The sequence below is a fragment of the Malurus melanocephalus genome, unplaced genomic scaffold (genome assembly GCF_030028575.1).
Source record: "Malurus melanocephalus ecotype Western Australia unplaced genomic scaffold, MMel_1.1 scaffold_55, whole genome shotgun sequence".
Lineage (NCBI taxonomy): Eukaryota > Metazoa > Chordata > Aves > Passeriformes > Maluridae > Malurus > Malurus melanocephalus.
In genome coordinates this window covers 22,563-35,783 of record NW_026623287.1, presented here as the reverse complement: position 1 = coordinate 35,783, position 13,221 = coordinate 22,563, and the positions used below count along the sequence as shown (strand labels likewise).

Genomic DNA, 13,221 nt, shown 5'->3' with positions numbered 1-13,221 from the left:
TTGCATAGTTATACTGTGGGGCCACATGGGCATTGGTTTATAAAATGAGCAATTCAATAGTCCTAATGAATATTTTTCCTCAATTTTTTCACTGTAGTTGTTGCATGTTGGTCTTTTTTGTTCTGTTTCATAACTAAAATATTTTGCTTTTTTTCAGGCTCACATTAAATTTCCTATCGACTATCCATATTCACCACCTACCTTCAGATTCCTGACCAAAATGTGGCACCCCAACATTTATGAGGTATGGTGTTTTTTAAACAACTTCTCTGGGGTGTATGAGAGAGCTTTCTGCTTCTTAAGCTCAGTACTCAGTATATATGGATCACATTCAGAGGGTAGTCAAGGCTGTGAACTGTCAATAATTGGATCACAATGCAACTACAYAACAAGTCCAGAAGGGGAATATTTATATATAGAGGCAATTGGTTCAATACCACCCAGTTTCRTGGAGCTGTATTTGAAGGCTGAAGGCCTGTTTTGGCTCAAAACTTSACTTTTAGTGGAAATCAGCCAAATCTTAGCTGAACTTTTGGATATCCTAGAAGAATGTCAACCTGCTAAGGAGAACCGGTTCAGTAGTTTGGGCAGCTGTTGAACTACGGCTTCCAAAATGTTTGTGTTAGTGCAGGTTTGTCACCTTCCCACCGATTTTTTTTTTATGAGAGGTTCTACAGACTTCATTTGGACCCACTTGAGAACAGGACTGTCATTCTGTTCTGTGCTGTGAACAAATGAAGGCTTTCATTGATAGCTTAAGCTTGGAAAGCCTTTTTCTGATTAAGTTCTTGCTGCTAAATTGCATGCTTCAAATATCATGGTGAGAACAGCACTGATGGCTTAGTAATAAACGGCTGGAAACCTTKCCAAACTTGAGTGCAGAACAGAATAGTAATCAGCTTTAATTAATGACTGCTCAGGGGATTGCCTTAAATCCAGGGACATCCTCAAATCAGTTTTCTGACAGTTTTCTGACATGGGCTTGTACKTGGCACAGGATCTTGCATGTAGCCTTTAGAACCTTCTCTTTAAGGTTCTAATTCAGTTACATGGAGGTTAGATCTGTAAATAAAGACAACTTTGAAATCCTCAGGTTATTGCAGACCCATACTGTGGGTATTGATTTTGAATCCAGAAATCCTCATGCAGGTGAGTGGGAAATRGATACCAGAAGGAAGTTACAAAAATGAGCCTTGGAAAGGACTTCCAGTCCTGGTGGGAAAGGTAAAAAATTGACTRGAAACAACTGAAGGTAGGAGGAGAAACAAACTCAAAATTTGATGGCTGTATTTTGGGTTTACTCTTCAAATGCTGAAGCATTCAGCTTTGTACTTTGTGTTCACAGCAGTATTTCTTGTAGCTGAGGGAATCTGAAGCAGCTTGCAGGCTGTTTTGGAAACAACATTTAAGCAATGAAGATGAGGCACTGGGATAACTCCAAATGAAACAGAGTATCTCACCAAAGTGCTTGAGGTTTAACAGTTTTCCAGGAGGAAAGGAGGGGAAAAAAAAACCAAACCTCTCATTGCAAGGAAGATGAAAGAAAGCAGCAGTTTAGAGAATCTACCATTAGGACCAGAYGGGAAGGTTGGTGCTGACATTCCAGTTCCAAGCAATGAGACTTGAGTAATATGTGTTTTTCCCATCTCCAGTTTACTTGGGTCATCTAATCGAATTTTGGTAAAACTGCATTTGCTTGCTCTTCATTTTTGTGACCTAACAGTTCTTAGTCGTGAACACCCYATTCTCCTTGTTTATATCTTTCAAAAATGTGTGTAGGGAAAGGCTTGTCCCCTGGCTATCCTGACCCCTGGAACCTTGTGCTGATCGCATCCGGCCGTATTACAGATTTACCCTTCTGGACTCTAATGCAGTGCAATTTCCAAACATGTAACACTGGTTATTGCAAGAGGRAAACTTCTCACATCCTTGCATCCCTCTGTTTTCATATTGCCAAATCTCCTTGTTCACATGCTGCTGACCTGATTGCTTCACAAACTTCTTCCAAGTACTGAGGGAGAAGTTCCCTCATACTTCCTCCAGGTCACTGRCATTGCTTTCTCCCACAAAATGGTTAAAGGAAACACTAATGGAAATTATTAATAAAAGCAGAGTAGACTGAACATAATCTAACATTAGGAAAGTTAACTTTACCTTGGAATGATACTAAAAAAATTCCAAGATTTCACAAGCCTGTTGGAGTCCTAAAAAGGAAACTGCCTTCATTCAGCAAACTGTTCCAGCAACGTAAGTATGTGCTTTGGAATTCAGCAGCTCCAGGTGCTGCATTGCTGTGTTCTTGATAAAATCTGCTTTAAAGTGATGGGCCTGCTAGATTAGCATACCTGGCAGGGCTGGTGCACCACTGAAATCTGAATACAGATCACAACCCTCCAGGTGAGCTGCTGCTATCTGTAGTTGTGATCACTGGCTGGGGCTCAAAGGCACAGATGCTGTTGCTGTGAGCAGCCTGCTCTACGCTCCAGCGGTGTTGGAAAGATCTGAGACCAGGTGTGTGAGGAGCTGCCAGCCTGGAGTCCTAAACAGAGTTGATCCTGTCATSAGCCTGTGCCTTGGGCCAGGGTGACAAGGGCCAGCATGAGCTCTATCCCCCAGCTGGGGCTGTGCCTCCTGAAGGTGTGGCTACCTCAAGGAACTTGTGATTCACCCCACGGATGGATGTGAGGAACAGCAAAGCCCTATGGGGCCTGGAGAGGCCATGTGCTGGCTGGCCTCAGGCCTCCTTGGCACCTTCACCCCACCCTGCAGTAAGGCATTGGGACCACACGAGTCCCTGGAGTCTGCCTCAGTGGAGGATATCAGCTGTGGTGGATACTGCTCCAGCACTCCCACAAAGCACTTGTGTCTGAGTGCAGTTGCTGATGGAGAAYTGGGTTGACAGCTTTCTTAAATAGTCATTATGGTGCTTTAAATCTATATTCAGGCCATAATACTGGTGACTAAAACACATATTGAGGATTACATGTGGCTGTATGGCTTGCATATGCTGCCAGAATATTCTTCCTGCTGCATGCTGGAAGGGATTTTCAGTGAAACCTTYAGAGAGCATCTCCTTTTTCACCTGGTTTTTCAAACAGCTGTGGCCTAGGAGAGCAGTGTAAGCCTGCCCTACACCATCTGTTCAACATCCGTGTCCTGGGAGAAGTAATGTTTTCGTACCTGAGCTAGTAGATGGTAATTAAACCCTTCAGTTCAAAAATTCCTGTAGCTAACACTGGGAACACAAAATTTTTTTAACCCTACTTCTGGTCTCTTGTGGTTCAAGCTTATCTCACTGTGACAGTAGTACTTTCTATCTGGAGACAAATTTAATTTTATCTTACATTATTACTATTTTTGCTTTGCTACATTCTTTAAACCTCTTCACTTTACTGGACTTTTTGCCAGTTTGCAGGCTCACTCTTGTGTATAAATGAAGTAGATCCAGGAAGAATTCAGAGCAATTTCCAGTCCTTGTTGGTTTTTGCTGACACTTTGGTATTCATATCCATAAGGTTGAAGTGCTCAGAATAGTGGATTTGAGTCATCAGACTTCAGCCTCCGGCCAAGCTATTCTCAGTGCTTTTTTCTGTCTTGCAGAATGGAGATGTATGTATTTCAATTCTTCACCCACCTGTAGATGACCCACAAAGTGGAGAGCTGCCATCAGAGAGGTGGAACCCTACTCAAAATGTCAGGTAACTGTGAATATGTTGTGCARTGGTGATCTCAAAGGCCTGACATCTCCACAAGAGCTAATGCCTATATTGGGAGAGGTTTGGGAGGGGATTTAAGGCTTTGTGGTGTTTAGGGCTTGAGTCAAATGGGAACCACACTTACCAGCCTGTCTGAACATACTGAGGTGCTGTGTCCTCATACCAGACTGACAGTKCAGAGCCTTCTGTGCTGTTCACAGGATTTAATACTCTTAAGGCAAATTATCTCAGATGTTCACGCCTTTCCCAGTCACTGTTATCTTCTTCAGGATACCACCAATGGAAAAGTATGTGTAATGGGCGCCAAGCCACTCCATTACTCCCCTTCCYGCTGGGACAGGGGAGAGCAAAATAACATGGAAAACAACTCATAGGTTGAGATAAGGCAGTTTACTAAAGCAAAAGCAGAAATTCATGTGAACATAAGCAAAGGGGAGGAAAAAAGATTAATCTCTACTTATCATTGGTGAGTGATGTTCAACCAGTTCCCAGGAAGCCGGGCTTCAGCACATGGAGTGGCTGCTCYGGAAGGCAAACATTGTAAAATAACAAATGTCCCATTGATGGGGGAGTGGAAATGTGTGAGGGACWGCACTGATTCTAGGTCAGTGCTGCTCAGCAGTAGCCAAAACACTGGTGTGTTATCAACMCCTTTCTAGCTAGGGAGGTAGAGCACTGAGAGCTGCTAAGGGAGAACGAACTACAGCTCAGCCAGACTCAATACAATCTCCACTCCTTATTTTGTGCCATTTGAGTCAAACYTAGATCCTACATAATTTATGTATCTTCCAACAGCTCCATTATATTCCTCTRTCATTACTCGGATCCCTTCGTACCCACACTTACCACTTAAACTACATCCTTGGACCATGCCTGTACYATACATTTTCATTAACTACAATTCCCGGGTCCTTTCAGACAGATATTTTCCTGTTTCAGGGACTTCCTCCACCCCTCCAGATCCATGCTTTGGGCTCCATTTCAACAGGATAGGTTGTCAGAATAGGAGAAGCAGCACACTTGATCATTGGACACTGACAATAGCCTATATCATTACATTCTTCTTGCAAAATTCATTCTTCATCAGTTCATTATATTCCTGCTGATTTACTTCCTGCAACATACTACTTACACCATGGATTGTTTCTTCCCAAAGGTTAGATCTCCTTGAGGCACTTACAGGGTCTGCCCATCCTTCCACATTATCCACCAAGTACACCCTGGACAAAGACAATCCCACAAATGGRTTTTCCTTTTCCCATGGGAGGAGAAATCCACACTGACTTCCCTATGTGTAGTTTAGGGACTCCTAACTCCTCTCTCGCATTGTCTAAGGGCTTAGTTTTGGYAGTCTCAGCAGATCTCCTAGTGCTGACCAGCCAAGTGGCTTCCACGAAATTAGCATCCCAGTGCTTCCRTGCCCCATTGCCTAACACTCTTAGCAGTCTTCAAAATCTCTCAGTCTTTGCAAAGGCTTGTGGGTAATAAGGGATGTTTCTTTGCCCAARAGTTTGTGAGGTTACTTTGAAAATGATTTCCCATGGTGTTTGACTCTSTTCTCCCTGGGATACCATGTCACCACAAAATGTGTCTCTCAAAGCCTGAGRTCATGTTCTGAGCAGTGACTTGGTTTACTGGGCCTGTTCCCAGCCAGCCAATTGTTGCTTCTGCCAGGCTGAGCATGTAGCTCTTGCCTTGGTGTGTTCATGGCCGTAGTCCAATATAGTCAATTTGCCAGGSCTCACCATACTGGAAATCCAGCCACTGCCCTCTGTCCAGGGAGACTTCACTCSTGTGGCTCACTTTGTTGGCAGCACGTTTCACATTGGTGGATAACATGTGTGATGGCCTCTGTGGGGATCCATCCTTCAATCACGAGCCCATGTGTAGGTTGCATCCCTTCCTAGTTGCCTGAAATTGCCTGGGGCTAGAAATAGTTTACTCTTTTGCTCCCAGCCTAAGTCTACCTGCGCTATTCCAATCTTAGCAGCATTACCTACCTGTTCACTGTTCTGATGTTCTTCAGTGGCAAATAAGGACCAGGAGACATCACTCACAAAATACCATCATAGACAAAAAAARGGCAAGAATTAAAAATACTAATTAAATTTATTACTGACAAAGTCAGAGCAGGATAATAAAAAGTAAAATAAGATCTTAAAGACAGCTTTTCCCTACCCCTCCCTCCTTCTTAGCTCAGCCTCCTACCCCAGCAGCATATGGAGACAGGGAATGGAGGTCACAGTCAGTTCATCACAGATGATTGTGATTTTTTTTTTTCCACTGCTCAGGGAGAGGAGTCATTCCCCCACTGCACCATATTGTCCTTTTCATGGGAGACAGTTCTTCATGAACTTTCTTCAATGTAAGTCCACCTCACAGGCACCACTCCTCCCCAAACTGCTGCAGCATGGGTCACTCTTCCACAGGGTGTAGTCCTTCAAGGAAAGGTTCCTCCAGCATGGGCTTCTGTSTCCACAGGCCTCCCACAGGATCACAGCCTCCTCTCAGGCATCCACMTGCTACAGCWKAGGCTCCTGCAGGGGCTGCAGGTGGATCTCTGCTCCCCAGTACCCTCCAAGGGCTGCACGGGCACAGCTGCCTCTGCCAACCATGGGCTGCACCAGGGGCTGCAGGGGCATCTCTCCTCCAATACCTGGAGCAGCTCCTGCTCCTCCTATGCTGACCTGAGTGTCTGCAGAGTTGTTCCTCTCGTATATTCTCCCTCCACTCTTCTCTGGACACAATTAAAACATTTCCTCTTAAATATGCTATCGCAGAAGCATYACCACCCTTTCTAATTGACTCAGCYTTGACCAGTGGCACATCGGCCCTTGGAATTGCCAGGGAATGGCTCCACTGGACATGCAGGAAGCTTCTGACAGCTTTTCACAGCAGACCACCCTGCTACCAAAGCTTGGCCATGCAAATGCRATACAGTGTGGTTTTGAGTATTCCAACCAGTAAAAGCAACGTTGCAGAGTCCTGCCTTTTGTTTGCCTTCCATTGTTTGTCTGTCTCCTGTCCTGCTCGGTGGTGTCAGAGCAGCTGCATGGTTTTCTTCCTGCCAAAAATACAAAGGGAAGCATTCAAAGCCTAACCTGTCCATGTTTTTAAAACAGCAGCTGAATTTCATTCTCATTACAAGACACTATCAGATAAAGAGCTGACTACGTGACAAGCCTTAACTCACAGCTAGCAAACAGCTTTGGGCATGWATTACATGTATCACACATTTTGAGTATTTCATTATATTCAACCCTAGAGAATGAYGTGGAACTTCGCGTGGTGCTTGTTTTCTAATTTCTGCTCTACCTCACCACAATAGCAGTTTTTGGTGATTATGCTCTTGAAATGTCTAGGGCTTAAGGGTGATTTGACAAAACATTCCTCAGCAAATGAATGCATCAGTAAATGAAGATAAAACTGGTCCTTCATTGTTAGCCTGCTACCAGCATCACCCACAGGGCTCAGTGCCAACAAACACACAYCCTGCTGGGGTCCCATCTGGCTTGGGAAGGCTCCAGAGTGTCAGACAGGRGGCAGCAGGGCTGAAGGTGTGGAAGGGAGCTGCTTCTCAGCTGCTGAATTCTGCAAAGCCTGCCACGTGTTGACTGTTTTGCCCACAGATGTGTGGAGTTGCAGTGCCTGAAGCAAGAGAATTCATTCTTCAACCGTGAGAGATCACCTGTGTTTCCATGACTAAGGGGGTCAAGCAGGCTTATTTGTTTTTTTAAACAGTATGGACTTTCCCATCACTGGTAGCTAAGTGAGGTAGGCAGAAGTAAATACATCGAACACGCAGCAAGATGTGAAGGAATGCAGCTCTGATCTGTTTGACAGAGAATAGTACTGTCCCATGGAGCTGAGTGGGGGCAAGGCTCAGAGCTGAGGCTCTCTGATCATTTCATTTTCCTTCTTGACATCTTCCATCTTCACCTCCCTTCAGCTGCTCAGGCCACAACTCAGAACAGTATTCAGGATGTTGGTACACCTGTACTTCTTGCAGATAGGTGATGTACTCTCTCCCTATTGCTTTGTTTCTGAGGATTCCCATTCTTTTGACTTTTTTTTAATGAGGCTGATGCCACAAAAAGCTTGATGCAGTAACAAGTCTCTGCTAGTTTGGAACAAACCAGCAGAAGAATTACCGCCACACAAATATGTTGCGAGAGAGTCCAAGTCAGAACTACAATTTAAYAGAGAAAAMGTAAAAATCAAATAAAATTAAATAGAGGCAATAATACAGAGAATATAATAAATAATACAGAAACAACAGCTTAAACTGACAAAGTCAGAATACAACCTGCCACCCTGTTGGTTTGGGTGGCGGCTGCAGTCCCGTTGGAGTGATGAATGTGSTCTYGTTGAAGTGGTGATTCTGAAGAAAAGTCTGATGTATCTCTGGAGGTCTAGTGGTGGTTCTCGAGCTCTTCCAGGGGGAGTAGTGCCACAGTGTCTCAGTGCCTCAGCTTATGTACAGGTAGTAATACTCAGTTCCTCCCCTCTGGGCGGGGCATCTCACTAAGGAATGATGTAATTCCATTCCCGACTTTRATGGCCCATTAGCAGAGATGACCCTCCAGAGGGTGTTACAAGGGCTGAGCCATGCTGAAGTTAAAGAACACTGCCCCACTGGTTGTAACAGTTTATGAAGATGGTAATCAAATACATACTTTTTAGTTACACCTTCCTTGTAACCTAAGACAATGACTGTCAGTGTAGCCAAAACTTTTAACTTTATACCAGAGAGCAAAAATGCTCTAGGACCAATCCATACCTACCTCTAGAGGTGGCTCTAAGAGGCTACAATGTGAATAGCAGCTGTAATTTTTTTTTTAAATCCTTTTTCAACCACGAATATACTAGGATGTGCTGATTGGGAGCACCAACCAATTTACATCATGTCTCTCTGGGATGAAATTTATCTGTCTCTGAGCCTTCTTCAGTTGACACATGAGAAAAAATGGTCCTTAACAGGTTTGTGTCCTTGAGCCTCTGCTGACTGCTCCTCCATGCTACAGCATCATTGCCTGAGGGGAATGACAGATCCCTGACAATACTGCAGAGCCTCACCCTACATCCACCCCATGCAATTTGTATCTGGTGCTGAGGTTTTGAGTCCTACATGGTTGAACTTTTCTAGTGGTTTTAGTCCTGTCAGATCCTCCACGCTGGGGTGCATTTCTGTTTCTGTCCCTTGTTCACCCTGCTTTCCCGCAGCAACCAGCTGGACTAGACTGTCCAGCTCTTAAGGATATCAGCAGTGATGGAGCTGATCTAATGTGCTGGTTGGGAATGAAGAGCTCAGAGAGCTTCACCTTAGTACAGTTGSCTTGGTGTATTTAAGTAGCTTTGGTTTTGGTGTCTGGACACTGCAGTGAAAATTGGCTTCTCGTCACTGTTGATGGAAGTGTGCTAGAGGAGATGCGAAATCCAGACATGAATTCCTGTCCTCGGCCTTCCCTAGATTTTGTTTGTGCTGCATGAAAGCTCCTATATGATGCTGGAGCTGACGTGCTGGCTTTGCAGCCTGTTTGCAGAGAATCAAAGGCTCTTAATAAATGAATTCTTGAGATGAAGTAGAAAATTATCTCTTATGCCCATCATTCCAGTCTGATGAGACAGTTTTTTTCCAGAGCTGATGTTCTCTTTTCGAACAGAATTATATAATTTAGAAAGTAAATTGTATAAGACTCTCTTGATAGCTGTGCTGAACAGTATGTTCAGACACAAGCATTTATTTTCAAAACCTTTCAAGATATTCAGTATCCAAATGACCATGCATTTCCTGGAATTGTACACAGCTATATGATCTGGTAGATGTTCTCTGAGCATGCCCCTAAGTCAGTGCAAMCATGACTGCACTTCCCAATCTCCTTTAATCGAGGTCTGCAAAGTGGCTGCAAAGGTAATGCTGTGTTTCAAGAACTATTCCCTGTCTCTTGTTTGTCCTTCACTTGCAAAGGAAGCTGTTGCTGGCAGGACCACTGGGACAAGTGACGCTGTCATAGTGGCAGCTACAGCTGCTGGCTGGGTGTGGGTGTTTGTGCTGGTTGGGGCAGCAAAGGCTGCATCTCTCAAGTGCAAAGGGTGCTAGGAACTGCAGGAGAAAGGTGTGGGCAAGAAGGTGGTGTTTGCAGCTGGTAAGTGCCAGCAGAGCAGGGCACCTGGCTAGAAATCCCAGAAGGTTGTCTGTCTGCCTGTCTGCTTGCCTGCCAAGGGTTACATGACTGGCTGATGTTGGYTCTGTGAGCACCAGCAGCTGAATCSCACTGGGCCCTCGTGCATTGGAAAGCATCTACACTGTCTTCTCTTTGCTGTGCTTGAGAGCTGCTGCAGCAGCCTGAGTGGGACACAACGTGAAGAGGGGAGAGACCTGCCCTGGCCTCAGCCTCCCACTGCCCAGCAGGGCAGGGAGAAAGCTGGGCAGCCTTTTCTGATGGCCTTAGCTCATAGTGCTCCTTCTCCCTGTGCAGGGCAGGCAAACAGCCTGGCTTTCTGCTGTAGGCTGCAAGCCACCAGGGACAGCTCACAGGGCAGGTTTCCAACCCCATAGCATCTGTGGGTGGGGCAGACAAGCTGAATTCTGGTTTGATTGTAGCTTTGCCTGCTGCGCTGTCCCAAGTACATGCACAGACACAGCTGTCTGATGAGATTTTTTTTGTATCACCTTCCCTACACCAAAGTCCAGGGTCTGAGGTTCATAAATACCTGCTTTCACTTAAAMCACTGTCTTCAGCTTAAGACTTGATATCAAACAAAGTCATAATGCAACATCTAAAGAAGTTGTAGGCATCCAGAATCCATGATTGCATTAGCTCTGACTCTGCTGTTGTGGTTACCTCTTTCAGGACTATCTTACTGAGTGTAATCTCTTTGCTTAATGAGCCCAACACATTCTCCCCAGCCAACGTGGATGCATCAGTCATGTTCAGGAAATGGAGGGACAGTAAAGGAAAAGACAAGGAGTATGCCGAAATCATACGGTAAGCTTTGCCACATGTGGTGCTGGCTACCAGCCTCTTGCTTTAAATCCTATCAGGCAGGGTGCTTCCAGAATTTGCTGGAACCGGCTTCTTGCAGTAGAATTTAATTTGGAAATTAATTCCAACATCTTATTCGAAGTCCATGCTTCTGGTCCATCCAAAATTTTCAGTACACAGACACTGCAAACTTCTGGGGCAGGGGAACTGGGCTGTTATATCTTTAAATTGTTCTTTTTTCAGGCTAATCTGTTATGATGCTCTGCAAAACCTATTGGCTACTAGTAAATCCCAGTCTAAGTCCCTGCTTGTCTTTGAGCCCTGCATCGCTTGGGATGTGATGCAAACTGACTGCATCCCACTCATTTCTGTGCTTAATGCATGCATGAATCATAATCTTGTCCCTCCAATTCAAAGGAGCATCAGCAGGATTTGTCAAATGCTTGCAGAGCTGGGTTGGATTKGCTGGGAACACTGCTCAGTGCTGCCCTTGGAGAAGTCCGTGGTTCATCAGGAGCCGCAGGGGGATGCTGTGAGCGTGGATCAGRGCTGCAGTGTGGGGGCAGCCCAGCCTGGAGCGGGACTGTTGGCACGAGGTTGTCTCTGCCAGCTGGGCAGGCAGGATGTGGTCCTGGGTGGAGCCAGCAGGGCTCTGTCTGTGCAGAGAAACCTCCAGTTCCCTCGGCTCTAGCAGAGCTGGGTGTACTCCACACAGKGAATGGCAGACGGGTGAGCCGTGGGTGGGTGAGGGGACAGGCTGCCATCTGCTCCTCCCTGTTGGGCGGCAGCAGCCAGGCCTGTCCCAGGGTGATGGGAARCACTTGTTTGCTGCCAGCCCCAGGCTGTGTCCTTCAGTGCTGCCATGTGCTCCAGCTGCTTTAATCATCCAGTGGCAGCTGAGAGCTGCCAAAGGCTTGTGGGAATTGCAGTTTTGAGCATGCTGCAGGAAAGTTGTTAGCAGTAGAGTCAATACATCATCCTAGGAAATCCCTGACCATCCCTCCAGTAGTGGATGGAATTTGCTCTGGCCTCTGGCAGGTCTCTAATGCATGGGATTTCATGTGTTGCTGAGAGCTTGTGTGCTGCTAGCACACTTGGCATCCTCCCAAGCCAGAGGTTGCAGGAACCAAATCTGTTTCCAGTGCTGCTTGTGGAGCTCCCTGCAAACCTCAGCTCCCCTGACCCTGAGCTGCCAGGAGGGCTGGGCAGGGCCGGAGGGGAGGATGGGGAGTTGAGCTGCTGGCACATGGCCCTGCTCACGTTCCTGCTGTGTCCTTCTCCCCACAGGAAGCAGGTTTTGGCTACCAAAGCTGAGGCAGAGAAGGATGGAGTGAAGGTCCCCACTACACTGGCAGAGTACTGCATCAAAACTAAAGTGCCTTCCAATGACAACAGTTCAGATTTGCTTTACGACGACTTGTACGATGACGACATTGACGATGAAGATGAGGAGGAGGAGGATGCCGACTGTTACGATGATGATGATTCTGGCAACGAGGAGTCGTGACCTGCTCCCTCTATGCCCCTGTACTGCCCTGCCGACTCAGGCCAGAAGGGAGCAGCGGTAACCTAGCAGCAGTCCAGCAAAAAAGTGGGGGGGGGTGTCAAAAAAAAAAAAAAAAAAAAAAAGGAAAAAAAACCCAACACAAAACTTTGTCTCCTGCTGTCTCCTGTTGTATGGATCTGTTCGCTCCTTTTTTATGGACCTCTTAGAGACCCTCCACAGAATGTCTGAATTCTTGCATTCTTAACCCTTTCATCACTGTATTATGATTTCTTTTTAAAAAAGAAACTCCCCTTTTCACTTCTCTACAAAACACTCACAGCAAAACAGGTTTGCTCGTGTTTAGATTCTTGAATTAAATACAGTCTTGCATTGAGATGTTTAATGTATTTTAAGCTGGAACAAACCCATTGGAAGCCGGGTTTTTGGGAGCTCAAGTGCTACATTTACTGGGAAGAAAAAAAAAATCCCCACGAAGCAAATTGCCAAGGTTTAGCTGCTCCATTTACAATAATAGCGTGTGTACATTCGTTTAGCCTTGTGGTGGTGGCTTTTCCTTTATAAGGTGTGGGGCGAGAGTGTAAAGCTACTGTGTGTTGAGCTTGATGGGATGTCACTGAAAGGTACAGTATTCCTTTTCAGCCTGCTAAGTTAGGAAATAGCTGACCCCTGGAGCCCTAGAGGGCACTATCAGCTTTGTCTGTGGAAAAGGCTTGTGATATGAACCCTAAAATAAACACTTAACACTTCACGTTTTACAACCGAGCCCTGGGTTGCTATTTTTTTTTTCCAGATTAGGATAGGGTTGGAAAAGTTCAATTTTAGCTGTTCTGCTGAGATCTGCTGCCAGATGCCCCTCTCCAGAGGGAGGAGAGCAGATGTGCATCCTGCTGCCCAGCAGGCCACCGTTCATCCTGGGCTTTTTTATGGCAGTGGGAGAGACCAGGAGCCTCCTGCCCCATGCTGGCTGGCAGCCTTTGCATCCTGCAGCCCCAGCCCTGTGCAGCTGGAGCTG

General features: G+C 45.8%; 1 protein-coding gene across 1 annotated transcript in view; it reads left to right on the top strand.

Annotated features, from left to right (window-relative positions):
- The window catches only part of UBE2R2 (ubiquitin conjugating enzyme E2 R2), a 53,135-nt gene extending 40,164 nt beyond the window's left edge, over window positions 1–12,971 (top strand). The window contains exons 2-5 of the mRNA XM_057365590.1: window positions 158–244; window positions 3,601–3,698; window positions 10,571–10,705; window positions 11,990–12,971. Of these exons, the coding sequence (XP_057221573.1) occupies window positions 158–244; window positions 3,601–3,698; window positions 10,571–10,705; window positions 11,990–12,209 (540 nt within the window). The 3' untranslated portion in view covers window positions 12,210–12,971. The remainder of the gene's footprint in view (window positions 1–157; window positions 245–3,600; window positions 3,699–10,570; window positions 10,706–11,989) is intronic.
- The last annotated feature ends 250 nt before the right edge of the window (window positions 12,972–13,221 follow it).